Genomic DNA, 27,020 nt, shown 5'->3' with positions numbered 1-27,020 from the left:
TGGGATCGTCAGGATGTCTGCAGCCGGAAAGGGTTCCCAAGCTATCTCTTCCTCATTCATCGGCACTTAAGTCGGCGCTGGATTCTTACAATTTGAACCTCTCCAAGGCTTACTTCACTTAATGCATTACCCAAGATTATTCAAAAGCCAGTGTATGCTATTCACAATAGACTGATTCCACTTTATGCTCCGCATATGGACAAGGATTTCGCACAGCTACAGGATGCTAGAGCTGCCAGGGATTTTCCATTTTCCTGTTCATCCAAGGATCTCAAGGACATGGATGGGGCCGCCCGTTCATCCTTGGACATACTATCCTATACCAACTGGTTTGCTGCGGAGTCCGGCATTATTACCACCATTATTCCAAGATTACGAAGGAGTAAAGAAGGACACATTAGTATCCATGTCAGCCGAAGAAGTAGCCATGGCGCACTCATTCCTAGATGTGGTATATCAATCTATAGCCGACGCAACTCACAATCAGCTGTGTACACTTGGACGTTTAACAGCCATGGAGAGACTTCACAAGTTAGATTCAATTAGAAGTCTACCAGAGACAGCTAAAGATGTTTTATTTCAACAGCCCTTGGACTCAGAATCTCTTTTTCATGGACAATGTGGTCAGGCTATTCAAGTTAAGGATGCCTTTACATCACGTAATCTGAATCAGAGATTGGCTTCAGCTTTACTGTCACAAAGCAGGAATAAACCTCAGTCCAGACCGAGGAGGGATGTATCTGCTACTATTTCCCGCCAACCTTCTCACAGACGTCAGGAGCCACTGCAACGTTCAGCATTTGACAGGGCAGGAGACTCTAGGTCGCGTAATTTCTCCTCGTCAGCACCATCTTCAACTCGGGGCTACTCATCCTCTAGGGGCAGGGGTAGAGGCACCAGGTTTTTTCGTGGCACCAGAGCGGGATCTAGGAAGTTTTGACTCCAATCAAATAGTCCAGTTTACTCAGCCTTACGATTTGGAAATGCCCCTCGATTTGGAAACAGACTTCGAATTTATTCTACCGGTATCCCAATCTCCCGTAGGGGGTCGGCTAGCACAATATGTGGAGAATTGGACACAGATCACCTCGGACAGCTGGATTCTATCAGTCATAGAGAAAGGTTACATGCTACCATGGGAGAGTCTACCTCCAGTAACCTACCAGCCGGTAGGGAGACGTTTTTTCCTGCAAGGGGATCGTCTAGCGGGAGCAGTAACGGCCATTCAACAACTGTTAGACAAGCAGGCCATAGTGGAGATTCCACCATCAGACCAGTCATGCGGGTTCTACTCCCCGGTATTTCTAGTTCCCAAGAAAGACACGGAGGAGAAGAGGATGATCATAGACTTGAAAGTGTTAAACAAGGAATATTTAAGGAAACCTCCCAAATTCAAGATGGAATCCCTGACCAATTTGAGAACTCTTATCCAACCAAATTCCAAATTCATCAGCATAGACCTGAAGGACGCTTATCTTCATGTACCAATACATCCTCGGTCTCAGAAGTACCTTCGTTTCGCGGTAAACGGACGGAGATTTCAATTCCGTGTTCTACCTTTCGGAATTTCTCTAGCTCCTTGGCTGTTCACGGTGATCATCAATCCCATTTTAGCGTTCCTACATCATCGTCAGATAGCTATCCACGGTTACTTGGACGATTTCCTGGCACGGAATATAATTACTCAGACTCTTTTAAAACAGACCAAGTTTATACTCCACGTGTTCACACATCTAGGCCTTGTTGTACACCCGGTCAAGTCAGAACTAGTCCCCACATCAAAAATCAAGTATCTGGGAGCCATCCTAGATGCCAAAACGGCACGAATTTTTACACCTCAGGATCGTTGGTACAAGATCCGGACCAAGATTTTCAATCTGTTAGCAAGCAAGGCCGCATCAATTCGGACATGGATGTCCCTGCTGGGATCTCTTACGTCTATCCAAGATTTCACGATGAGGGGCAGGATTCATCTTCGCGAACCGCAAATATGGATCAATGGGTTCAGGGATCTGGACTTAGAAACTATGGTATCTCCTCCCTTCATGATTCGTCAGGAATTTTTGTGGTGGACGGTGGACAGCAACGTGCTTCCAGGAGTACATTTTCGTCTTCCTCCTCCAGACGTCACTCTATATGCGGACGCCTCAAACTCGGGATGGGGCGCTCATGTCAACGAACATCAAGTTCAGGGGCTGTGGTCTCAACAGGAAAGCAATCTCCATATCAACTGTCTGGAGATGTTAGCGCTGGTAAAAGCTCTGTCTCATTGGTCTTGGAACCTGCATCAGAAGAACATTATGTTAGTGACAGACAACAGCACAGTAGTAGCCTATATAAACAAACAGGGCGGAACCAAATCTCATCGTCTACTACAGATTACGAAGGAACTTTTCAAAATAGCAGATTCCATGAAAAGTCATATAAAAGCTCGTCACATCCCTGGAAAGGTGAATATTTTGGCAGACTCTCTCTCCAGACAGGACAGAGTGATATCAACAGAATGGACTTTGAATATGGAGGCTTTCAAACTCATCAAGGAGAAATGGGAAACACCATCCATAGATCTCTTCGCGACAGCAAGGAACAATCGTCTACCTACATTTGTGAGTCCTGTTCCGGATCCGACAGCCTGGGCAGTGGATGCCCTGTCAATCTCATGGGAAAATCTGATAGCATATGCTTTTCCTCCGTTCAAATTGATACCGGAAGTACTAGCCAAGATCGCCCAACACAACTGTGTAGTTTATCTGGTAGCTCCAGCATGGCCGACCAGAACATGGTTCACGGACCTTCTTCAATTATTGACGGACAAACCCTTACGACTGCCTTGTTGGGAAAATCTTCTCAGTCAGCCCAAGTCGGACAGATACCACAAAAATGTAAACCTACTAGCTCTTCACGTATGGAGACTATCTATAGTTCCCTCAAGGAGCAGGGTTTCAATGAACAAGCAATTTCGGCTATCTCCGAGTCTATCAGACCTTCAACGGCAGCACTGTATGACACCAAGTGGAATGTCTTCATCCAGTGGAGAAGAGAGCAACGACTACTCAATATTCCAGTCACCATACCTATCATAGCAGATTTTCTTATATATCTCAGGATGGTTAAAAAATTAAAACACAATACTATTGAAGGCTATAGATCAGCGATTGCTTCAGTCATGGACTTACAGGGACTATCTGTAGGATCTGATCATTCTTTACACAGGATTATTAGATCTTTCCAGATCAAGGATGTGTCATCGCCGTCATTATTTCCTAAGTGGGATCTATGTTTGGTACTACAGGCTCTACAGAAGTCTCCGTTTGAACCTATGCAAGACACTTCCTTAAAATACTTGAGTTTTAAAACTGCTTTTCTACTGGCTTTTGCTACGGCTTCAAGAGTGTCAGAACTGCACGCTATTGACTTTAAATCTATTGCATTCTCGGAAGGGTATAAGATGATGACTTGTAGGGCGGTGCCTGAATTTACAGCCAAGAATCAGTCGACGCCTCATGGTTTGTTAGGACACAGAGTCTACAGAATACCAGCTCTGCCTGCCCCCCTGCCTCTAGATCTGACAGATCAAGACTACTTTGTCCGATCCGAGCTCTCAGATGGTATATACACCGCACATCTAGTTTTAGACGGAATCGTCGTCATCTCTTCCTCTCCTGTAAAACAAATGTTAATACGGACATATCTAAGAATACAATTTCTTCATGGCTCAGGAAGACAATCGCCTATGCTTACGGAGACTTGGATCAAGAATCAGTTAATGTTAGATTCTCGCCACATGAGATTAGGGCATTAGCATCAACAGTAGCGGCATGGGGTTCAGTTTCAGTTGAACGAGTGGTGGCTAGTTGTCAATGGAAGTCGTCAAACACATTTATAAATTTTTATTTAAGAGATGTAGCCTCTTCAATGGAAGGCCTTAAGTCCCTGGGTCCGTTAGTAGCGGCACAACACCTTTCCTCCGCCTAGTACCTATTAAAAGGGGGGGGTAGCAGGGATTGGATCATGTGTCAAGCATGTTACACACCTGGATTATACGATGATGGAGAGAAGATATCGAGACAGAAGTATTATCAGGTAGGTCACAGTTACGATTATCCCTATTATAGATACTAACCGGAACTCAGGTGGTGGTTGAGTATTGAAAGGAGTAGTCTCTAATTATTACGGAATTAATCTTAAGGATTGGGAGAATCAACCGAAGTGACGTCATAAACCGGAAGTGACGTCATAGACCGGAAGTGACGCCATAGACCGAATATTGACCGAAGTGACGTCATAAATGGGAAGTTACGTCATGAGATGACAGAATTCGGGGAAGTTGTTAATTGGAAATTATCAATATTAATTCATCTGAAGAGTAGTATAATTCGATTGATAATTAGAGACTACTCAACATTTGGACGGAAGTCCAGTGGACAATGATCCAATATTATATTTCACCAGTGAATTATTTACTACTAAGTCATAGTTATCCTTAGAGGATTTTGATCATGGAGAATAACTCACTAGTGGTATGGTATGCTTCAGGACTATTCTTCTAGGGATAGCCCTCCATCCGTATGTGGGATTCAGGCAACCATAATCCAGAGGGAATGTTTACGCCTCAATTAGGAACAATTACATTTATTGTTAGTAATTGTTAGTAAACTTACCTCTGGATTATGGGGTATAGGTCCCGCCCTTCCTCCCCTCCTTTCCTCTAGAAGATAAGTGTTTTGTAAACTGTATTCATAAAATTTGTGAGGATTTTCAAACTACTATACAGTGACATCTAGGTCAGGGGGAGGTAACTCTGTCAGTTGGAAGGGCATACCACAAGGGATAGCTATGACTTAGTGTTAAAATTTTCACTTCATTCTGTATGTGTCTGTGGAAACCACAGAATAAGGCAACCATAATCCAGAGGTAAGTTTACTAACAATTACTAACAATAAATGTAATTGTTCCTTTTGCAGAAAACATCTATTGAGATGACCCCTCGCCCCGAGCGTGTGCTCAGGTGTCAATTTCACCTGTCGATACCGTGCATGCTGATGACGTAACACAGGCAGTTAATGTTTGTTTCAAATAACGTCCAACTACCCCTTATTTTTCTAAGTTTTTGGTATTTTCATCAGTAAAAACACATTTTAGAGCATGTCTCAAAATTTATTCCCTCGGTCTACATTAGGTAGATGTTTCTTGAAGTGATATTTGTTATTTAAGTAACTGTAATACCTCTGAATTTTAAATATAAGTCAAAAAGCATTTTTCTAGCATTTCCGACAGTACTATAGTTACATACAGATATAATATTATTGTTTTGAAACTTGTAGCAATTTATAAAACTACATTTCCTAAAACTGTTAAAAGCGCACGTACAATCACCACAACAAGCCCGCAAGATCGTCAGAAATACACTGTTGGACCAGTGAGAGCTGTTAAGTCAACAAATGCACGTGCGTGTATTTGAATCTCTCACCGTCAATCGCATGATTCTTATCAAAAACTTCACATTAGACAGAACAATTCTGTTAGCCACGTTCTTAGTACTTTCAATATGACGATATATATTTTTCTTGATTTTTTTTAAACAATAACTTAATGCCATAAACGATTTACGTAGTCGGGATTATTTTTATCAAAGCACCGCAATCATTACCCGGGTTCTGATTGGTTTGTCGTATTTTCTCACATAACAAGCATCGAGACGGGGACAAGTCTTCATGGAGGTTACGGAAAGGGGCGAGTGGTGACGAATGTAGATCAGAGTCAGTGTGATAAAGGGCAGTAACTCTTGTGAGAGCAGTTTTCCAGTCATAAAGGGCAGTAACTCTTGCAGTTTGATTAAAATATTGCCTTGAAAACTGTTATTTTGCCAATATATGGTTTTGGAATGGTCTATGGAATAGGTTTCAGTTGTAACTATAATGTCACTGTCAGACTAGCGTATTACTGACCTTCTAATGTAGAATATGTAAAGTGCACATTATAGGGGAACTTGCAATGTTTGGGTAATGTCTTTGAGAAATTAGAATAGTTTCTTTATGACAGAATTTAATAATGACAAATGAAGCAAAGACTTCCTAAAATAAATGTTACTGTACAGATAGATAGATTGGCTTTATTTCCTCCAGATATGAAGATTACAAGCATTTAAACATCACATGATATTTACAGACAAGTGAATATATGAATGCATCAGAAAGTTAATGAAACAGGAAATTGCATTTACTGACAAAATCAGCCACAATTAACATTATTTGGCACCAGGTATCAAAGTGAATCTCTTCTGTACAGTCTGGGAATCCACCGAGGAAGAATGAGATGATGAAGTCGTCATCTTTTGACCATAAGTCAGCAAAGCATTTGACATCCATCAGGTCAAATACTTTTTCATACAGTTCGTCTCTCTCTGACATGTTCTTGGAACATGATATGAAAACATGGTTCACAAGGTCATAGACAACTGTACCACATGCACATTCTCTCGATTCTAGTGGTCTACATGCAATCTGGACAAGTTTAGATATAGCATTAAATTTCAGGGGAAGTTCTTGCACAGTAGCCAGAGTCTATTAGTGTTCTCATGTCGTAAAGTCATGTGTATCTGGACAGATCTAATCTGCTGGCTATTCAGTGCATTCGAGTAGGTATGTCGAGGCTTCTAACTCTATCTGTGACCAGCTGGTTCCACTGAGGCTTGCTGAGAAGATTACAGGCATGAAAGGCATAATAAATGTTATTCCTAATTTAATTCAGGATATTTACCATACCGAAACATACTTACATGATAATGTATGTATAACATGGAAATCTTTTTAGAAAATGTCTAGCATTGTGTCTCCAGTCTTTGGAAACGTGTTATGAAAGAGATATTGATAAGTTGAAATAAAAATATACAATTCTTGCATAACTTGTGCTTCTATTACATCATTAGCATAAATCCTCTATTTGTAGCTGTAGTTACACTAGAACTAAAACTACAGATTTTCAAGATACTCTAGGTCCTCTTTGCTGTCAACTTGTACATAAATTGTTGTCTCTCTAAAGTACTGTCGGAAATAGAAAAAAAACTGTTTTTAAGCTATTCTTCTGTATCCCTAAAATTTACACAATTGCAAATAGCATATGTCGAAATAACCCACATCGGCCTAGCTGGGTGTTCAGTGGGATGTGTAATAGGATATCCAGAAAAGCATGTTTACTCGTAAAATCGGGCAAAACTTAGAAAAAAAATACGAATAGCTGCTGAAAACAATAGATCAGACTGTACATGGCAATTAGGTCGCTCAGCCAGGTATGATGCCGGACCATCGACTCACCTGGCATGAAATGCATGTGCTGCCTACAGGCACAAGGGGTCATCTCAAAGATATTTGATGCCTTTTCTTGTGTGTTGAATATGTGGTATCTATTGATTAACATCTTACGTGTATTTCATTACGTTTATGTCAGATATGTAAAAGAGTATGATACCCGTAGAAAAGCATAATCAGTCATTGTATTAAATGTCTCAAAATATATCGACAGGACTGGATATTAGGTTTAAATTGTTATGACATGCCGTTTACTTTCCTTGAAGGATCATCTTATCTTAGCTGATCTTTCTATACCCCAGCCAGACCCTAAACCACCGTCTCCGACACCCGTCCCTGTTTTGCTTTTGAGACGGCCCCTCCTACCTGTTTCTTTTTATAGTGATAGTGAGACTCCATGGTAGCTGCATCCTTAATAGTGTCAGTATTAAAGTTATTATTTTTTTACGTTAGCTATCGTTTATAATGAAACTAAGTCTACTTTCAAAATGGGTATCTAAAAAGTGTCCTTTGTAATACAATATCATCGTCCTCTAATTTCCATAAAGTCATAGTCTGTTCCAAATAAGTCGATTTGGGCTTAGAAAAAACCTGCATTACTCATTTCTGCACTAATCTCTCCTGAGTAAAATCCAATTTTTACGTTTCCTATCTCCCTACCACTGAGACTATAGTTAGGCTGAACTTAGTTTAACAAATATTTCACACTTTCACATGTTATCTACATAAATTGTAGATGTAAATGTGAAATAACAGTTTTTTTCTATTTCCGAAAGTACTTTAGTAGCACCAGCAGCTTGCAGCTACTTCCATATTTAGGTTGTTATTAGTCTGTAAGTTGCTTAACAAATCTATACCAAACTTTAAGTGGATCACCTGTTAGCTTTGGATGGACCTGAAGTAAGATTTAGATGGACCTAAAGCCCAGCTAAGATGGACCTGAAGTCAGCTTTACCTATATGTGGACCTGAAGTCAGGTTAAGATGGACCTGAAGCCAGGTCTAGATGGACCTGAAGCCAGGTCTAGATGGACCTGAAGCCAGGTCTAGATGGACCTGAAGTCAGGTTTAGGTGACCCTAAAGTCAGGTTTAGGTGGACCTGAAGTCAGGTTTAGATGGACCTGAAGTCAGGTCTAGATGGCTCTGAAGTCAGATCTAGATGGCTCTGAAGCCAGGTCTAGATGGCCCTGAAGTCAGGTTTTGATGGCCCTGAAGTCAGGTTTTGATGGCCCTGAAGTCAGGTTTAGATGGCCCTGAAGTCAGGTTTAGATGGCCTGAAGTCAGGTTTAGATGGACCTGAAGTCAGGTTTAGGTGGGCCTGAAGTCAGGTTTAGGTGGGCCTGAAGTCAGGTTCAGATGTCCCTGAAGTCAGTTTCAGATGTCCCTGAAGTCAGTTTCAGATGGCCCTGAAGTCAGGTTTAGATGGCCCTGAAGTCAGGTTTAGATGGCCTGAAGTCCGGTTTAGATGGCCCTGAAGTCAGGTTTAGATGGCCCTGAAGTCAGGTTTAGATGGCCCTGAAGTCAGGTTTAGATGGCCCTGAAGTCAGGTTTAGATGGCTTGAAGTCAGGTTTAGATGGCCCTGAAGTCAGGTTTAGATGGCCTGAAGTCAGGTTTAGATGGCCTGAAGTCAGGTTGAGGTGGATCTGAAGTCAGGTTGAGGTGGATCTGAAGTCAGGTTTAGGTGGATCTGAAGTCAGGTTGAGGTGGATCTGAAGTCAGGTTTAGATGGCCTGAAGTCAGGTTGAGGTGGATCTGAAGTCAGGTTTAGATGGCCTGAAGTCAGGTTGAGGTGGATCTGAAGTCAGGTTTAGGTGGATCTGAAGTCAGGTTTAGATGGATCTGAAGTCAGGTTGAGGTGGATCTGAAGTCAGGTTTAGATGGCCCTGAAGTCAGGTTTAGGTTGATCTGAAGTCAGGTTTAGGTGGATCTGAAGTCAGGTTGAGGTGGATCTGAAGTCAGGTCTAGATGTCCTGAAGTCAGGTTTAGGTGGATCTGAAGTCAGGTTTAGATGGACCTGAAGTCAGGTTTAGATGGCCCTGAAGTCAGGTTTAGATGGACCTGAAGTCAGGTTTAGATGGCCCTGAAGTCAGGTTTAGGTGGATCTGAAGTCAGGTTTAGATGGACCTGAAGTCAGGTTTAGGTGGATCTGAAGTCAGGTTTAGATGGCCCTGAAGTCAGGTTTAGATGGCCCTGAAGTCAGGTTTAGATGGACCTGAAGTCAGGTTTAGATGGCCCTACAGATAGTTTAGGTGGACCAATAATCAAATGACCTCATGTCATTTATGTGGGGTGAAGGTTACAGTGAAATTTCTCCCGAGTGTTTGCCATTTTCAGTAAAAAAAATTTAAGCAAGCATTTATGGAGTCTTGTGCTTCGTAGTTCTCAATTTATCTGAATACATGTGAATGATAAATGATTTTAATCTTGTGGTAAAGTTCTTCCTTGGTGTCTGTATGGTGTGCTTCAACATGGTATCTTGGGTCTAGAACTCATAGGTCAAGAAGACTAGTAGAAAGAGCCACACTCAGTCACAAAGGCCCGGGTTCAATTCCCCACATGGGTACAATGTGTGATACACATTGCTGGTGTCCCTTGCTGTGATATTGCTGGAATATTGCTACAAGCTGCGTAAAACCCAACTCACTCACTTTCATCTCAATGTGTACTGTAGACATGCCCTGTTGGTGTGACATGTTTATACAGGTTAGCAACAATTCTTTCAACTGATGTTCAAACATGTAATTGGATTTTAAACCAGAAGTGCACGAAATCTTTCTTAGTAAGGTATCTAAAGTGTTTGTTTGAGGCCCTATTGAACCAATATTCTGGCCATATGATGGCTGTCTGTAAATAGTTGAACAACTGCACTCATGAATGTCAGTAGCATCAATCTAACAACTGGAATATGAGGACATGCATCAGACAAGTAGGTGGGTCTGGCCACCGATCTTTTTCCTTTTATATATTTTTTTATTAAGTATTTTTATTTCCCAAAATACATTTGGTGTTTTCATAATACATTGTACAAAACATCGTACACAACATCCTCGTCATCAATTTGTTGTTGTCATAGTACATTGTACAAAACATTGTACACAACATCCTCATCATCAATTTGTTGTCATAATACATTGTACAAAACATCGTACACAACATCCTCGTCATCAATTTGTTGTTGTCATAATGCATTGTACAAAACATCATACACAACATCCTCGTCATCAATTTGTTGTTGTCATAGTACATTGTACAAAACATAATACACAACATCCTCGTCATCAATTTGTTGTTATAGTACATTGTACAAAACATCGTACACAACATCCTCGTCATCAATTTGTTGTTATAGTACATTGTAAAAACATCGTACACAACATCCTCGTCATCAATTTGTTGTTATAGTACATTGTACAAAACATCGTACACAACATCCTCGTCATCAATTTGTTGTTATAGTACATTGTACAAAACATCGTACACAACATCCTCGTCATCAATTTGTTGTTGTCATAATACATTGTACAAAACATCGTACACAACATCCTCGTCATCAATTTGTTGTTATAGTACATTGTACAAAACATCGTACACAACATCCTCGTCATCAATTTGTTGTTGTCGTAGTACATTGTACAAAACATCGTACACAACATCCTCGTCATCAATTTGTTGTTGCCATAATACATTGTACAAAACATCGTACACAACATCCTCGTCATCAATTTGTTGTTGCCATAATACATTGTACAAAACATCGTACACAACATCCTCGTCATCAATTTGTTGTCATAATACATTGTACAAAACATCATACACAACATCCTCGTCATCAATTTGTTGTTGTCATAATACATTGTACAAAACATCGTACACAACATCCTCGTCATCAATTTGTTGTTGTCATAATACATTGTACAAAACATCATACACAACCTCGTCGTCATCAATTTGTTGTTGTCATAATACATTGTACAAAACATCATACACAACATCCTCGTCATCAATTTGTTGTTGTCATAATACATTGTACAAAACATCGTACACAACATCCTCGTCATCAATTTGTTGTTGTCATAATACATTGTACAAAACATCATACACAACCTCGTCAGATCATCAATTTGTTGTTGTCATAATACATTGTACAAAACATCGTTACACAACATCCTCGTCATCAATTTGTTGTTGTCATAATACATTGTACAAAACATCGTTTACACAACATCCTCGTCATCAATTTGTTGTTGTCATAATACATTGTACAAAACATCGTATACACAACATCCTCGTCATCAATTTGATGTTGTCATAATACATTGTACAAAACATCGTACACAACATCCTCGTCATCAATTTGTTGTTGTCGTGGTACATTGTACAAAACATCGTTACACAACATCCTCGTCATCAATTTGTTGTTGTCATAATACATTGTACAAAACATCGTGACACAACATCCTCGTCATCAATTTGTTGTTGTCATAATACATTGTACAAAACATCGTACACAACATCCTCGTCATCAATTTGTTGTCATAATACATTGTACAAAACATCGTACACAACATCCTCGTCATCAATTTGTTGTTGTCATAATACATTGTAGAAAACATCGTACACAACATCCTCGTCATCAATTTGTTGTTGTCATAATACATTGTACAAAACATCGTACACAACATCCTCGTCATCAATTTGTTGTTGTCATAATACATTGTACAAAACATCGTACACAACATCCTCGTCATCAACTGGCCATCGATCTTGTTAGTTTCCTTCTGTTGTTGTGGGTGATGACACATGTTTGAAAATATAATGTACACTCTGGTGCAGTTAGACTTAGCTTGAGGTGAGGGACATTCACTTCAACTAATGAATTGTTATATGAAGTACAGCTTGGGATTTGATGGATTCAGGCGAGTTGCTTTTGTAAGCTAATTAGAGGTGGTCAGCTTACAGACAAAGCATTTAAAACTCGAATGATTGTTACAGACGCTACTCTGGTCTTGTGGATAAGTAGCTTGTAGACTTCACTTTTGCCAGTCTATTTTCCATGATGTGTACCCACATAGGGGATGCATGACTATGCCAAATATGGACAATCACAACCTATGAAATCATGATGTCGACAGACTTGGAAAGACTTGGAAATGAGGTGACTATAACATACAAGCTGTTAATGCCATATTGCTCTGCCCATAATTATTGTTAAGAAAATGCCCTCTACATTCATTACACTTGTAAACCAGTATATTGTGCCAACCTACTATTAGGATAGTATTAATACGTGTTCCTTTATTGGTCAGACTGTTGTGTAATCCATTTAATTGTCAGGGGTGGAAATAACCCATTGCCCGACGTCCGAGTCCAGTGTTTTTTTCTGTCGGGCAAGCAAATTTGTATATCACACTGTACCGGTGTCCAGTTGACTTTCCAATGTTAATTATGTTGTTTATTTAAAAAATCAGCAAGAAAACGCTCGGTATAGTGGAAAAATTATCAGGGCAAGTGACTTTACATGGGCCACTGTACCAGAGTACACTATCAATTTTAAAGTTAGTTCCACCCCTGATTGTGCAAGTGAATTTGTGGTATACCCCTTTATTACACTTTAACTCGTAACACTATAACAAGCTACTGGTTGCTGAAGACTACTTCTAACGTGCATCTTCACATGGGACGTAGCTGGTGGTAATATAATCATTATGGTTGATGAGTCTGTTTTTAGTTGTCTTTCATATATAATTATACACATGTTACCAAAGTGATGATATTTAGCAGGAAGTGCTAACGACTTTCTAACATTGTTAGAAGCATGCTTCTTTAAAGTTCTGATTAATGTAGCTGGAGGCATGGGACCCTTTGATTTATGGCTGTTTTGTTGTCAACATGTGTTTTCATAAACAGGAAGTGATGTCATAAAACCAGAAGTGCTCCCAACATTCTTATTAACGAAGCTGCAGGTATGGGAGTCTATAGCGGAAGCAGCATCAGGTTCCTCATTGTTAGGTGGGGACAAGGCACTTTCATCTCTATGTTGTAGTGGAAACACGTTTCACCAACCTGAATGTAATGAGGATGTCACACCGGAAATGAGTGCTGAATACTGTTTAGGAGAATGTCTGTGGCCCTCTTCCCTAATTTTTTACTTTTATACAGATCAAGGTTACACCAGACCATATTCCATGACTCAGTATTGAAATACTGACTAATCTAATTACCTCCTTTACATCCGTTCCAAGGCCATCTTTGTTTACTTCCTGGCAATGTCATCCTGTACTTGGCATGGTTGTGGACACAGCTGGATCAGTCATCTAAGGCAACACAATCTCTTATTGCTCTTACTGTTGTTTCTATGCAGGCAAACATTGACCCCAGTCTTAGATTAACGTTCAGTCTCTGAATATATATAATTTTGATAGAAAAACCAATTCCTTTTAAACTGAAAAGGAGCTCCAGGTAGATGCGAGAGTCAGAACCTGAGGAAATCTAGACCTGATCCTGAGGAAATCTAGACTTGCCTCATTTAGGGCTTTAGCATTTCACAAAGGGCTGGGCATAAGGGCATCCTATACTTAGCATCTTTGTGGGCACTGGTGGACCAGTACTATCTAAGGTACCACAGTTTGCTGTGCAGAGTTGCATCCCTTGGGTTGATAGTTGGGTCGAATCCCAGTCCATGCTGATTATGTTTCTGTCAGCTCCACACCATGCTCGTCATTTGACCACGGGTCGAGACCCGCACTAAACTCAACACCTGAATATTGTTCAAAGCCACATTAGACCCAACTCTTCATGACCAGTTTTATAACTGTTCCTTGACCTAAAATGGCTATACACAACCCTTTCAAAGGTTTCCATTACTTCTCCACATCATGGCGGATCTGGTATTTGAGATCATCTGGAGAAATATAGTGTGGATGTTGCCACCATTTCACCTGGTACATGAGCTGTTTTCCTAAAGGTACATGGAAAAGATCCATACAAGTTTTGGATAGTAACAGGTGAGGAAACTGAAATATTCTCGTTAATGATAATTATAATATCTTTAAGCATGCCAAGGTTGTTGGACAGATGTGAAATTTGTTGTTGATTTTGTTGATAGCGATGTACTGCTGGACGGTACAGCGATGGGAGTAAACCAGATGTAGTCCTTCACTAAGTCTGTCGAGAGTCAGTTATTTGTGGAGAAGCTTTCTGAGAAGCCATTGCATCGTGTGTACATGCAGTGTGTGTAACAGAAGAGCAATCCAACCGACTCCTTTGCCTGGATGAAGTTGGCTGGTCTTAAATGTGAAACTGAGGGCTTCGATTTTGCTGCTCAGGACCAGTCACGTCCCACTCATAATCACCAAAATGTGATACTTAAACAAAATATCAATATGAAATGTCGACTATGTAATGAATTTACAGAGACTGTCCAACACCTTGTCAGTGGATGCCCTTCCTTGGCACACATTGAACATCTTAAACGACATGATGGCATGGCTCGTTGCTTACTACCGCCTCCGCCATGTCTGTTGCTTTGACACCGAGGTCCATCCATGGTACGAACCTGAACATGTTCAGGGCGTCATGGAAAATGATGCTTTCAAACTTCTCTGGAATAGGCCCATATACAGCCTCAGAAGAATTCCTGCCAACAAACCTGATCTTGTCCTTTTTGATAAAGCCAATGAATTTATTTATATCATTGAATTTTCTGTCCCTTTTGACAGCAATGTGATTTGCAAGATTCAGGAAAAGCATGATAAAATATACTGAACCACAAAAGAAACGCAAGTTGATTTAGAAATGTCAATATTTCTGAATCTTTGGAACAAACAATCTTAACACTATGAAAAAACAACAGACAAGTGATTGTTGAAGAAATGAGTCGTGATCTCTGGTGAAAACAACACTCAAGTTTACTGTAAAAGCATATGTTATCACTCCACCCTCACACACCAAAAATGTCACGAAACAGTGTGTCAATCAGTAGCGCGTGTGACCACCATTGGCTGCAATGCAGGCAGCACAACGACGTCTCATCGAGTCAACAAGTGTCTGAAAGAAGGCTTGGGGAATTTGATTCCATTCCCTGACCAATCTGGCTTCCAAATCTCTAAGGTTTTGAGGTTGAGCAGCTGTCTGTGTCCGTCTACCAATTTCATCCCACACATGCTCGATTGGTGCCATATCCGGGGACAGAGAGGGCCAGGGCAGTACAGAAATGTTGTTCCCTCTGAGGAAGTCCATAGAGACCCGTGCAGTGTGAGGACGAGCATTGTCCTGCTGGAACGTCTGGAGCTGAGGTTGGGCCTGGAATAGCGGTACAACGTGGTGTTGAAGGACCTGGTCTCTGTAGACTACAGCAGTCACACGTTGACGAAACACGAAACACGTGTTCTGTGGTGGTAGCTGAAGCCACCCCATACCATGAGACTCCCACCTCCCCAGCGGTCAGCTTCCACAACACAACAGTTGGCGTAACGTTCATTACGCCGTCTCCATACACGTGTCGGCCATCGGGCGGGGACAAGTTGAATCTGGACTCATCAGAAAACAACACTTGTTGCCATTGTTGACGTCGCCAACGCTGGTGTTGTCGCCCCACTGTAAACGATTTTGGTGGTGGCGTTGCGTCCAGAATCGGTCCGGCGTAAGGACGGCGACATCTGATCCCTGCTGCCCTCAGGCGGCGGCGAACAGTGTCTGCAGAGATGTGGCGTTGTGGCACTTGAATGGTTGCAGCTGTCTGTGTTGTTCGTTGCTGTCGATTACGCAGATGAGTAACCCGGATGTGACGATCTTGCGCTGGCGTTGTTACCCTGGGACGTCCTGAACGTGGTCGGTCTCGAACATTACCCGGTTTGACGATACCTTGCGGATAGTCTTGTGATTGTTGTCACGTGACATCTGAAGTGCCTGGCCACTGCAGTTGGTGTGGATCCGGTCTGCAACATTCCAACGACGATTCCTCGTTGCTGTTCAGTTAGACGTGGCATGTTTTCTCCGCGTTGTCACAGTCAATTTTGTGTTCTATGGTGTTTTTTGAATGACCTGCCTTAGAAAGCTTCAAATTGGAGTGAAATGCATGCATTTTGTGTGAAACACAAAAACTTCATGCAAAAAAACACGAAAAACATGAAAATGATTGCGTTTGGGCGATATGGTCAAGAATAAGCGGCAACAACGGCAAAACCATCTTCGAATGCTTGGTTCTATAATGGTATACTTTGTTGTCCTAAAAGGATTTCATTTGGAACGTATGTTTTGAACATAGTAACTTGCGTTGCTTTTGCAGTTCAGTATACGTGGATCTCGCCTTTGAAATCTCTCGCTTGCATCCCAAGTACACTGTCGTCAGGCTCCCCATTGTTCTCAGTGCCCTTGGTTTGGTACCTCCTGATCTCTTGGCGCAGATCAGGAGAGTGCCCGGGTTCTCCCCCCTGGGAGCACAGCCCTTCTGACACTCTGGGTAATGCAGAAGGCTGCAGTGTTGGGGAGTCTACATATTCTCCGGAAACTTCTTGGTGGGTTCGACTAGGCAGTGTTTCCTGGGCGAAGTCCCATTCGCTGTCTGGGCTGCGTGTAGAGGGGGCGAGGGCCCTGAGCTGATGATGAGCCTTACCAGCCTGACTGTGCCAGGATCACCCGAACCCTCTCTGCTGCATACTATCTTTAATCTGGAAAACATAATAATAGTAATGCACTTTTTGAGCGCCTAATGTCCAACCGATGCTACTCAGTGGCGCTTTGAAAGGTTCAGTGGAAATAGAAAGGTTTTCAGTTGTTTCTTGAAAGAGTCTAGTGAAGTGCAGGATCTAATGTTGATAGGAAGAGAGTTCCATAGAATAGGAGCGTTGGCTGAGAAGGCTCTGGTCCCCATGGCTGTCTTAGAGCCATTGTTAGGAGTTACTGGTGAAGTTACTAAAAACATACTTAAGCTGGAGTACTGGAAAACCTTAAGAGTACATTTAGAGTACTGAGTGGAATTTAATGGAGTATCAGTAGCCTTGTGTTTCGTTTCATATACGCACCACAACATTGATAGTCTTGTGTAAACAGGTCAAGAAACAATAAACCAATATTTTTTTCAGATAAATACGTCTGTAAATGATTCTAAGACCATACACCATTGCTGTGGCGCCTACCTGCTACGTTTTCTAAATAATTTGCTACCGTATCGTGCATATTTTGTATCCGTACATACGCCGATACGGAGCCCTGGATTTAACCACTCACCTACTGCCTCACTTCCTGACAACCTTTTAACGTTAAGTTTAAAGGTCTTTATTTTATGACAACTGTAGCACATTGCCTTAACTCTGATCAACACCCCATGCTGTTGGGTAGCCCAGCAGGGACAGTGTCAAGGAGATCCTGGTTCAACTCCTCTCCTGAATACAATCACATACACATCCAGGGACATACTGACGCCTTAATACTTAACATCTGACAATGATTACAAAGAGAAGGAATGAAAATGTATATTTTATTGATATTGTCTACATATGTACATGTCAGATTTAAATATACAAATTATGTACACAAAATTACACACAAGAATGTACAACATGAGAGTTGGAAACAATGACAATTTCATGTAACTCAACAGATTGGCAAAATCCTGATTTCCATGAGTGGATTTCAACATTCATGTATTCATTTGCTTCCACAGGAATACAATTTCTGTGAAATGTATTAATACTCATTTAAGAATCTAGCTGGTGTGAATCTTGTAAGGTCCTGTACAAGTCCACTGAAAGACGAAAGAATGTTCAGACATCACTGTCATGATATCACACAGTACTATTTCCCTGAAAACAAATCTTCATAACTTTTGAGCCTGTACTGATGAATGAATGTTGTGTGTCACAGATTACAAAAACACCCATTTGATGACAAATTCCTGCAAAATCTCCGAGATCACTTAAACTTTAGCAACTGATAGAATGAACAAAATTGATACATCCTTGAATTTTCTATTACAATAATAAAATACTGTATCTGGAATGATGGCATTAGGTATATTTTCATGCTTGTTAAAGAAAGTTACTGAATTAAGGATATGTTTCTTTACTGTTTAAGATTCACCTTGAACTGAGTACTAAAAGAAGCTAATTTCCTTTAAGAGCTCATCTAAATCACTATATTTTTATTTCGGAGGAAAATATTCCAGAAGACACTTTGTTCTGTGAAACACAAGGAAATGCTGTTAAAAAAGTTTAATTTGCTTTTGCCATTATTAACTCAGACGTGGTCTATGGTTGTTTTAAGCATACTTGAAATAAATTTAGATTGTGATATCATATTCTTGATAATGAATTATTAACACCCTCCTTTTGAAAACTATCGACAGACTAAAAACATTGCAGGTTTCATAGTAACAGCAAACAAGATTATACGCTCATTCCGAAAATTACCTATGTCTACTAACTCTACTTTACACAGTTCCGCAAATAGAACCCTCAGACAAGATCGTGATGGATAAAGCTCTCCTTTAGTGAATATAGTTTCTGTGAAAATCCCAATGAAATAACTGTTACCATCCTCAATGCTGCTGAGAAATGAGCTGTCTTCACACATGTCAAAACAGCTGCTAACAGCATGGAACAATGAATTTGAGAGAATTAAACGAATCATTTGTTCAAGACCCAAACAGATCCTGCGTCAACCTCGTTAACACATGTTAGTTGTTGTTTCCCTGCCTGGTGTTTGGTTTCAAGGAGATGACAGAAAGAAATATTAGTTCAGAATCCAAACCATGTGTCTAGGGTATCTATGTTAAAGTACACACATACACACTTAACTACTTGCATGTTAGAGAAAAGGTGACCTCATTAACCACATTTATATTATATCATGTAAGTTGTTGAAAATTTGAAGTGATCTCTACAGTGTAGGGTGAAGACAGCCTATGCCCTTTGTTTTGTCACATTCATGCATAGAAATTATTCTTCATGAAGTCACTGTATGTATACACATCTACAATACAAGGAATGGTGCAGTAGTTTGGCTTGTAAACAGCTAAAGTATTGGGTTAAATTCTGAACCTAGGTGGGATGGTTCGTGTGAAGACTATTGTTGGTGTGTGAGATGCTGAGTGTAAAGACTGTCGTTGGTGTGTGAGATGCTGAGCGTGAAGACTTGTTGGTGTGTGAGATGCTGAGTGTGAAGACTTGTTGGTGTGTGAGATGCTGAGTGTGAAGACTTGTTGGTGTGTGAGATGCTGAGTGTGTGAGATGCTGAGTGTGAAGACTTGGTGTGAGATGCTGAGTGTGAAGACTTGTTGGTGTGAGATGCTGGGTGTGAAGACTGTCATTGGGTGTGTGAGATGCTGAGTGTGAAGACTGTTATTGGTGTGTGAGATGCTGAGCGTGAAGACTTGTTGGTGTGTGAGATGCTGAGTGTCAGACTTGCGGTATAATGCTTGCCGTGAATTAAATGAAGATATGAAACAACAATATGATAGGAAACAAAACTAATGAATGTTTCATGAACATTTTAGATCACACTGTCACGAATATACACATTATGCTTAAGATGTTTTGAAACTAGTTCAAAGGACAGAGTAGTTAGAATATTTATTTTGTCAAAATATGTTTAGTGTTGAGGCCCTGCCTGTATGTGTGAAAACACATATTGGCAATCAGAATTCATTTTGGAACAACTGACATCACTGTGGCACCTTTCAGCCCATCCTGTTCATCTTGCCATATGACATAGCCAGGTATCTACATTATCTACAGTGTCTACAGTGTGTAGGGATGTTCTGACTTCTTGTAGCTGCAGTTCCTCACTACAGACAAGAGGCTTCTTCCACAAAGTAATCTTAGTGTTAAGCTTATGTTAAGGTATAGAAATAACAATCATCTCAGCACCAAGACTGCTTTGATGAATAGAGCCCCAAGCTTTTGACCATACAGAGTTGAAACAGGGACATGAAGAAGTATGTTAACCTCAGAAACATTCTCATGTACTGCTGTTTAAATATTTGTAGTCAAAGCACTAAGCAACTTGGTTCACAGTGAAAGGCTATTAGTCCTGACCCTGTTAAACCGGAAACCTCATTATTATGGACATTACTAACCTTTATGTATATGATGTGTAAAATCCATTCACTAAATAATGGAATAAGATTGATGTGAAACCCAACTCACTCGCTGACTGGTGATAGTTTTATGAAGTGTATGATTGACCTAGGACTATTTTCTCTAACAGTGCTATGTGTAACCATGGTAACAAATGCAGTGAATCAACAATATATTAGCAACAAGAATCATCTTCCATACCACGAGAATGTACTGCTTACGGGTTATTCAGATCACTACTGAATTTGGACGGACACAGCAGAAAACCTCAGAAACTAAACTTGAGAAAACCGAGACTGAAACCAAAGTTGACAGGATTCAGGAGTGCCCAGGGGGGACAACTCTGCACCTGTGACCGAATGTGGGTCTCATTTACCTCTTTAGGTCAACAAGCATTGATGCCTACAGACCTAGAAATATTATCGGGAGAACTTGGTAAGTCATGATGAGAAAACAACAACTTCCACACTGCAAGGTCACAAGGTTACAACTTAGCACCAAGCAGGGAGTGGTTACCGGGTAGAATGTATTGCCAAGCAATCCATCTGCATATCAACCTGTTGAAAATCTCCCTCCGTCAGCAGTGCTGTACAGTTTAACTGGCTCTTGTTTTTCACATTCCATACAAGAATACAATTACCGGTTTATAAAACAAACAAAAACTGCAGATGTGTTACCTGAACCATCTGATGTACATGCAAACTATTTTTCTGCTCTTTCATCATAGTTGACTTGATCATCTTTTAATGTAGCCAACCACTCCACTTTAAGCACCACTGTTGTCTTACTGATCCCCCACGTCATAATTTATCCTATATACATCATCACAAAAGTTAGGACACCTAATACATATCACACGGTGCCCTTAAACAGTCATATAAGTGTTGTTTCAATCGTTTGGGTTGAAGTACATCCTATTTTATCATCCAAAACTGTGTTCCACAGGAGATATCGCTTGTGTAAGATCATATGATATCTCCTAGGAGATATCGTTTTGACAGTAGATTTTCTACAATGCCCTGACAATGCTATGATGTCATCAACTTGATGACGTCACAATGCTATGACATCGCTGAAGTGTTGAGAGATGTACATTTTTCATTGCAAAGTAATGATTTTTGATGATAAATAGAATCTCACCCTCGTGTCTACTGATATCAACACTCGTTGATAAAGGTAAAAATATCCTCGGCAAGCCTCAGATATTTGTAACTTTATCACCTCGTGTTGATATAATTGATATCAGTAAACACTTGGGTGAGATTCTCTATATTACAAGACATGGTTCATGTGTTCTTCCGACACATCTCAAAGCTACAAACTTGTACCAAGATATATCGTGACACAACATGTTGACCATCTTGTCAAACAATGCCAGTAGTGCTGAATACCTTGATGGCGCCAAAGTCTATCGTGTATTCCCATCTCTACACTCAATGCATTCACACACAGTCCTCTTAATTCACGTGCTATTCACAGACATTGTACACAGCAAGATAGGAAAGTGTACATGGTCACTATCCTGGTACCTATTGGTTTTGGGCTAAACATTAGATTGAGGCAGGGATTACATGAATACAATGTATTCTCCCTGGAACGTAAATTCTTGCTTTCCTGTGGTTCCTTCTCCTGTACAGTCTCAGGGTGGGAAAGCAATTGGAATGAATACTGGCAATCCTGGTCCTCAGTTTGATACATATACCATGTGACAGTAATTCCTATTCACAAACACTTCCAGTCCTGCTCTATTGTATTTTGAGTTTGTTGATACCATAGAATGTCTTTTGCCACACATTCCAGCTTTGATAGTCTGCTTTGGTTGTGAATTGGTTAGGACACTTACAGAAAACCCTGTCATATCCGTTTCATCAACTTTTGTCAAGGCCAGAATGACTTGCCGACTTGAAGCACTGTATAGTGAAGTCCTCTCAAGCTGTGACAGTTTGTCTGGGCTACAATATGACACACACTGCACATTTGGTGACATGAACCTGCTCCACACTCCCCGTGGCTGCTGGAGGTTGTTGTGCAGGTTCTGGCTGTGGTGCTATGACTGGATTGCGATGTGGGCTGGGGGGGTTGTGGTACACCTCTTGGAGCAGGGGCATGTCTGGTTCTGTCAGGGAACTGAGACTGGTATCGTACAGACTCTCGTTGCCTAGTTCCTGTTGTTTGCTGATGTCGGTAACCGTGACGACGGAGTCGATGCAAGGCTGGATGGCAGGCATGGTGTACAAGATGATCCGGTTGACGATCTCATTGTGCTTGTCCTGGAGGTCGGCATGGACCCCACTGCCACCGTGACCTCCGACACCTGCAAGACATAGGGAGAGGTTATGCCTCAAGTTGTCCGAGCTTAATGTTAGAGAAAGGCATTATCATTTAATAAAATGTTTTAAATACTTTTCAACACCCCGATTTTACTCAGTAAAAATACCAACTATCAAGCCAATCATGACCCTCTTCTTAATTGTTTCAGAATGTCATGAATTTTTAAATTTAAAAAGTTTTTGGCGTCATTTACCTAAATATAGTACCACCCGTATGTTGTCCACAGTAAAGACAAATACCGTATATTACTATAGATAAGCCGAATTTTGAACACCCAAAAAGACAGCCTGCAGAAGGGGGTCGGCTTATCTACCGTGACATTTTGGTCAAAAACATTTTCTGGTGGCCAGTAAGAAAACGACATTGTAACGACTTTGTCAGGTCAGGGAAGACGTCAAATTTGCAATTAAACATCATGAGATAAGATTGAAGGTAATTTGTTTTTTGCTAGGCATTGTATTATATGCAGGGATTAAGATTACCGTGTGTGCACATGTTTCTCGGCGATCTACCAGTGATTTTGATAAAACATACCCAATAATATAACAGGATGAATTCTGACACAGTGATCAGTAAAATATAATATCTAAAACTATTATTTTACCAAGAGAAATATATCCTAGCATTGTGTAATTTTAATTACAGGTTTTGCTCATAGCGAGTTATACGGACCCTCACGAACATGGTAAGCGTAAGTTGTACGCGCATGGAATGAGGTGAAATAAGCATGCCATTTCACACACGTTTTCAACGATGTTACTGAAAAACTAGTGGTCCATGGATGGCGAGGCAGTAATCAGTTCATGATTGTTGAGAATAATGTGAAATTGGTACTATCGCGGTTGGAGTGAAAAGTGTACCCTCAGAACATGGAATGAGGTGAAATAAGCATGCTAATTTGCTGACATGTGATCGTCCAGCTACAATAAATGAAATTTAGCAAAACAAAATATATATGTATCCATTCTCTGTCAGCTGCGTGAGTAGATGCAATATGATAGTAATTGCTGTGAATAATGCGGACCGAAGTTATAATTATTGGTAGCTGCCAGTTGTCTTAGGACCCCATATTGGGGGTCTGCTTATGTACGAAATATACCATTTTGATACTGATTTTAAGGGTTAAGTCGACCCCCCTAACTTATCTAAGAGATCTTCTTATCTACGTTAATATACGCTACATATGGTAATGTTATTGAGAACTATTAGGAGTTACCTGCCCTTGTCGGATCTACAAAAGTACTTAAACCACTAGGGAAAGTGATGTCTCTTGTTCTTGGATGTGTTTTATTAGCATAACTGAATAACTGCCCTAGGGCAATTATTTCTAATTAAACACAATAAAATTGTACTCATTTTGATAATCGTCATCTTGCCTAATACATGACATGTGTATTAAATAAGTATGCCCTCGTCGTGTAAGCCGTGTAATCACCCTCACTACGGTAGTTATGTATAGTTGCTGACTTGGTCAGGTAGACAACTGTTGAAAATGGTATAAAAGTTATTGTCACCACTGGAAAACAAATACATTCTGCATAGATATTTCTGACAAAGTAATGGGGCATCAAATACAATGATTTACCATTGTATTTCCTGTTCTGCTAGGCTAAGCTCTCTCTGCATGTTGCTATTTCCTGCTTAGTTTACACAGTAATATATTTCTCATGATCTACCAATGATTTGGTTATTTTTTTTTATTGAAATTTGGAGGAATTATTACATCAACTGCTATTTAATCAGGAATTATGGTATATGTGCAACTAAAAGAACAAAACTCTCATTGCGTAATTACAGTGGAATCTGGCTCATCAATAAGTTTCACTTTGTCACAGGTCCATCTGACATAACTATGTTTATGGAACTGACTGACACTTTTAGCAACATTCCAGCAATATCACGGAGGGGACACCAGAAACGGGCTTCACACATTGTACCCATTTGGGGAATCGAACCCAGGTCTTCGGCATGACAAGCGAACACTTTAACCACTAGGCTACCCCACCGCCCCTATAGAATTAACTGACCATTTGAGAACAGAAGTAACACAGATGTTTATTCAATGGACTGTTATTTTAGTGAGCTACATCCGGATTACAAAGCATTGTTCTCATAGCGAGTAGATTGTCGGGACTGTTATTTTAGTCCGTAATCCATAATTGAGAGAGTCTGGATCATAAATCTAGCTTTAATGAGAAATTAAGAACAATTTTGCCGGGACTAAGAAAGTAGTCCGGATTTGACAGATTCCACTGTAAACTTTAATCTAAACATTTGTATTACCTTTCATGTTGATGTAGACGAGCTGAGAGAGGATGACGGACATGCCCCCAGGTGGCGGCCACATGACGGACTCGAACATGACGGGTATGATGGGCTTCTTCAAGATGTCGGCCAAGGCCAGTTCACGGTTGCAGTGATGGGACACCACATACTTGGGCGTGATGCAGGAAATGAACAACTGTGGGGAGACATGTGACATTACATAGGGTATAATATGATTGCTTCCTGTTTGTCTGTCTAGACCAGAGCAGTATTCCAACTATATGATGGTTAGACCAGATAAACCAGTCACTTATATCAACATTGCTAGTGTACTCCGGAACAGTGGCACATGTAAAATTTCTTGCCCTGATAATTTTTCCACTATACCGGCCATTTTCTTGTTGATTTTTTAAAATAAACAACATAATTAACATTGGAAAGTCAACTGGACACCGGTACAGTGTGATATACAAATTTGCTTGCCCAACAGAAAAAAACACTGGACTCGGACGTCGGGCAATGGGTTATTTCCACCCCTGCACTAGATTCACTTCATGTTGCTTTAACAAGGGATCACATGCAGAGCTTTCTGTACTTAAAGTTACAGAAGAATGACGTAGATCATATGCATATCAGTTACTATTTTCATATCTTGATAACAACTCACCACACAGTTTCGAATGCCCTCGTCTATCTTGAGGTTGAGCTGATCTCCACCTCCCATCTGACCAATGTCCATCCAGCAGGTGAAGCCCGACCTCTCCAGGCGTGCTCGGAGAGTCTGGACATCGTCCTGGGAGTCCCACTGGTAGCTCAGGAAGATCTGAGGCATGTCGGAGTCACTCTCTGGTACAACATACAGAGGCACTGTAGTTCACCTTCAGATTCTTGCAACAAACAGTTCATCTCAGTGTCTAAACTTAGGTATTCACCCATAGTACAACACAAACCTGTACGAGAAAAAAGGAACATTTCTACTTTTGTTCGTTGCTTAACGCCACACTCAGCAATATTCCTGCTATATGGCAGCAGTCTGTAAATAATTGAGTCTGCACCAGACAATCTGATGACATCTCTTATAACAAGTATGGGTTGCTGAAGACCAATTTTATCCTGGATGAACACAAGTATTATATATTTGTTCCCCTCAGTATATCTAACACACATGTTCAGCTTCAAAAGCCCAATACTGTCATCAGTATCAGTCACACTCTCTACCCATGAAGATACAGGTTAGAATATTGATCTTCAGTAACCCATGCTTGTCATAAGTTAGTCGCCTCTTATGACAAGCATGGGTTACTGAAGGTTCATTCTAACCTGGTGTGGTGTTGCTTGAGACTGCATTGTCCACATGAATTCCTCTTGAATGCTACCACTCAGATGACAGTACTGACTAAATCATGCTGCCCAAACACATACCCTTGGCCTTCTGGATAACATCCACAATGTCATCTCGTTTGATCTGTTCCAGGAACACCATCATGAGGTCGACCGAGAGGGAGGTATTCCCACTGGTCAGGACCCAGTCGGTCAGCAGAGCCAGGGCTGGGTTCAAGTCCTCATTGATCTGGTCAATCCGAGCCTGTTTGTAACCTGCAGGATATATAAACAAGCTAAACTTCAGAACCTTCAATTCTGTAGTGACTCCGTAACCCACATGAGCATGTTTTCAGTGGAACTATTGATGATATACATGCAGGTATAGAAATACTTTTTATCCCCCGCAACGCGTTTTGCGGGGGGTATTAAAATGGACTCTGTGCGTGCGTGCGTCCGTGCACATTTGTCTTTTCCGGAGCAGAACTCTAAAACCGTTCACTATCTCTTCACCAAACTTGGCACACAGATTGGTCTGGTGGTGTACTGGTGCCTTTTGGTAGTTTTGGAATTCTGAATAAAATATTTTTTGGCATTTCCATGGCAACAAGTTTTGCCATTGCGGGGGATATTGATGACTTTGTCTTCTTGTTTTTCTAAGTGTGCCTTAGGGCACCAGGTAAATATTTTAGGTGTGCCTTTCAGAAATCAGGTGTGCCC

The 27,020-nt window shown here is 40.7% G+C and overlaps 2 protein-coding genes and 1 long non-coding RNA gene across 3 annotated transcripts in view; 2 read left to right on the top strand and 1 right to left on the bottom strand.

Annotated features, from left to right (window-relative positions):
* Positions 1-195: 195 nt before the first annotated feature.
* LOC124255024 lies at positions 196-3,083 on the top strand. Its single transcript, XM_046688860.1, has 2 exons — positions 196-382; positions 772-3,083. The coding sequence occupies exons 1-2, from the start codon at positions 196-198 to the stop codon at positions 3,081-3,083; spliced, it is 2,499 nt and encodes an 832-aa protein (XP_046544816.1).
* A 3,273-nt stretch (positions 3,084-6,356) lies between these two features.
* On the top strand, positions 6,357-26,606 carry LOC124254994. The gene is made up of 4 exons (XR_006892602.1): positions 6,357-6,371; positions 23,361-23,400; positions 25,016-25,205; positions 26,455-26,606. It is a non-coding gene; the product is annotated as an uncharacterized LOC124254994 (long non-coding RNA).
* Positions 21,587-27,020, bottom strand: part of LOC124254993 — a 73,513-nt gene continuing 68,079 nt past the window's right edge. Inside the window, exons 19-22 of the mRNA XM_046688835.1 lie at positions 26,403-26,576; positions 25,648-25,826; positions 24,999-25,176; positions 21,587-22,698 (exon numbers count right to left, since the gene is read on the bottom strand). Coding sequence (XP_046544791.1) covers positions 22,337-22,698; positions 24,999-25,176; positions 25,648-25,826; positions 26,403-26,576 — 893 coding nt within the window. The 3' untranslated portion in view covers positions 21,587-22,336. The remainder of the gene's footprint in view (positions 22,699-24,998; positions 25,177-25,647; positions 25,827-26,402; positions 26,577-27,020) is intronic.

The sequence above is a fragment of the Haliotis rubra genome, unplaced genomic scaffold (genome assembly GCF_003918875.1).
Source record: "Haliotis rubra isolate DU_JTF1 unplaced genomic scaffold, ASM391887v1 Scf59, whole genome shotgun sequence".
Taxonomy (NCBI): Eukaryota; Metazoa; Mollusca; class Gastropoda; order Lepetellida; family Haliotidae; genus Haliotis; species Haliotis rubra.
Note: the sequence above shows the minus strand (reverse complement) of the source record. Positions and strands in the feature narration are given on the sequence as shown.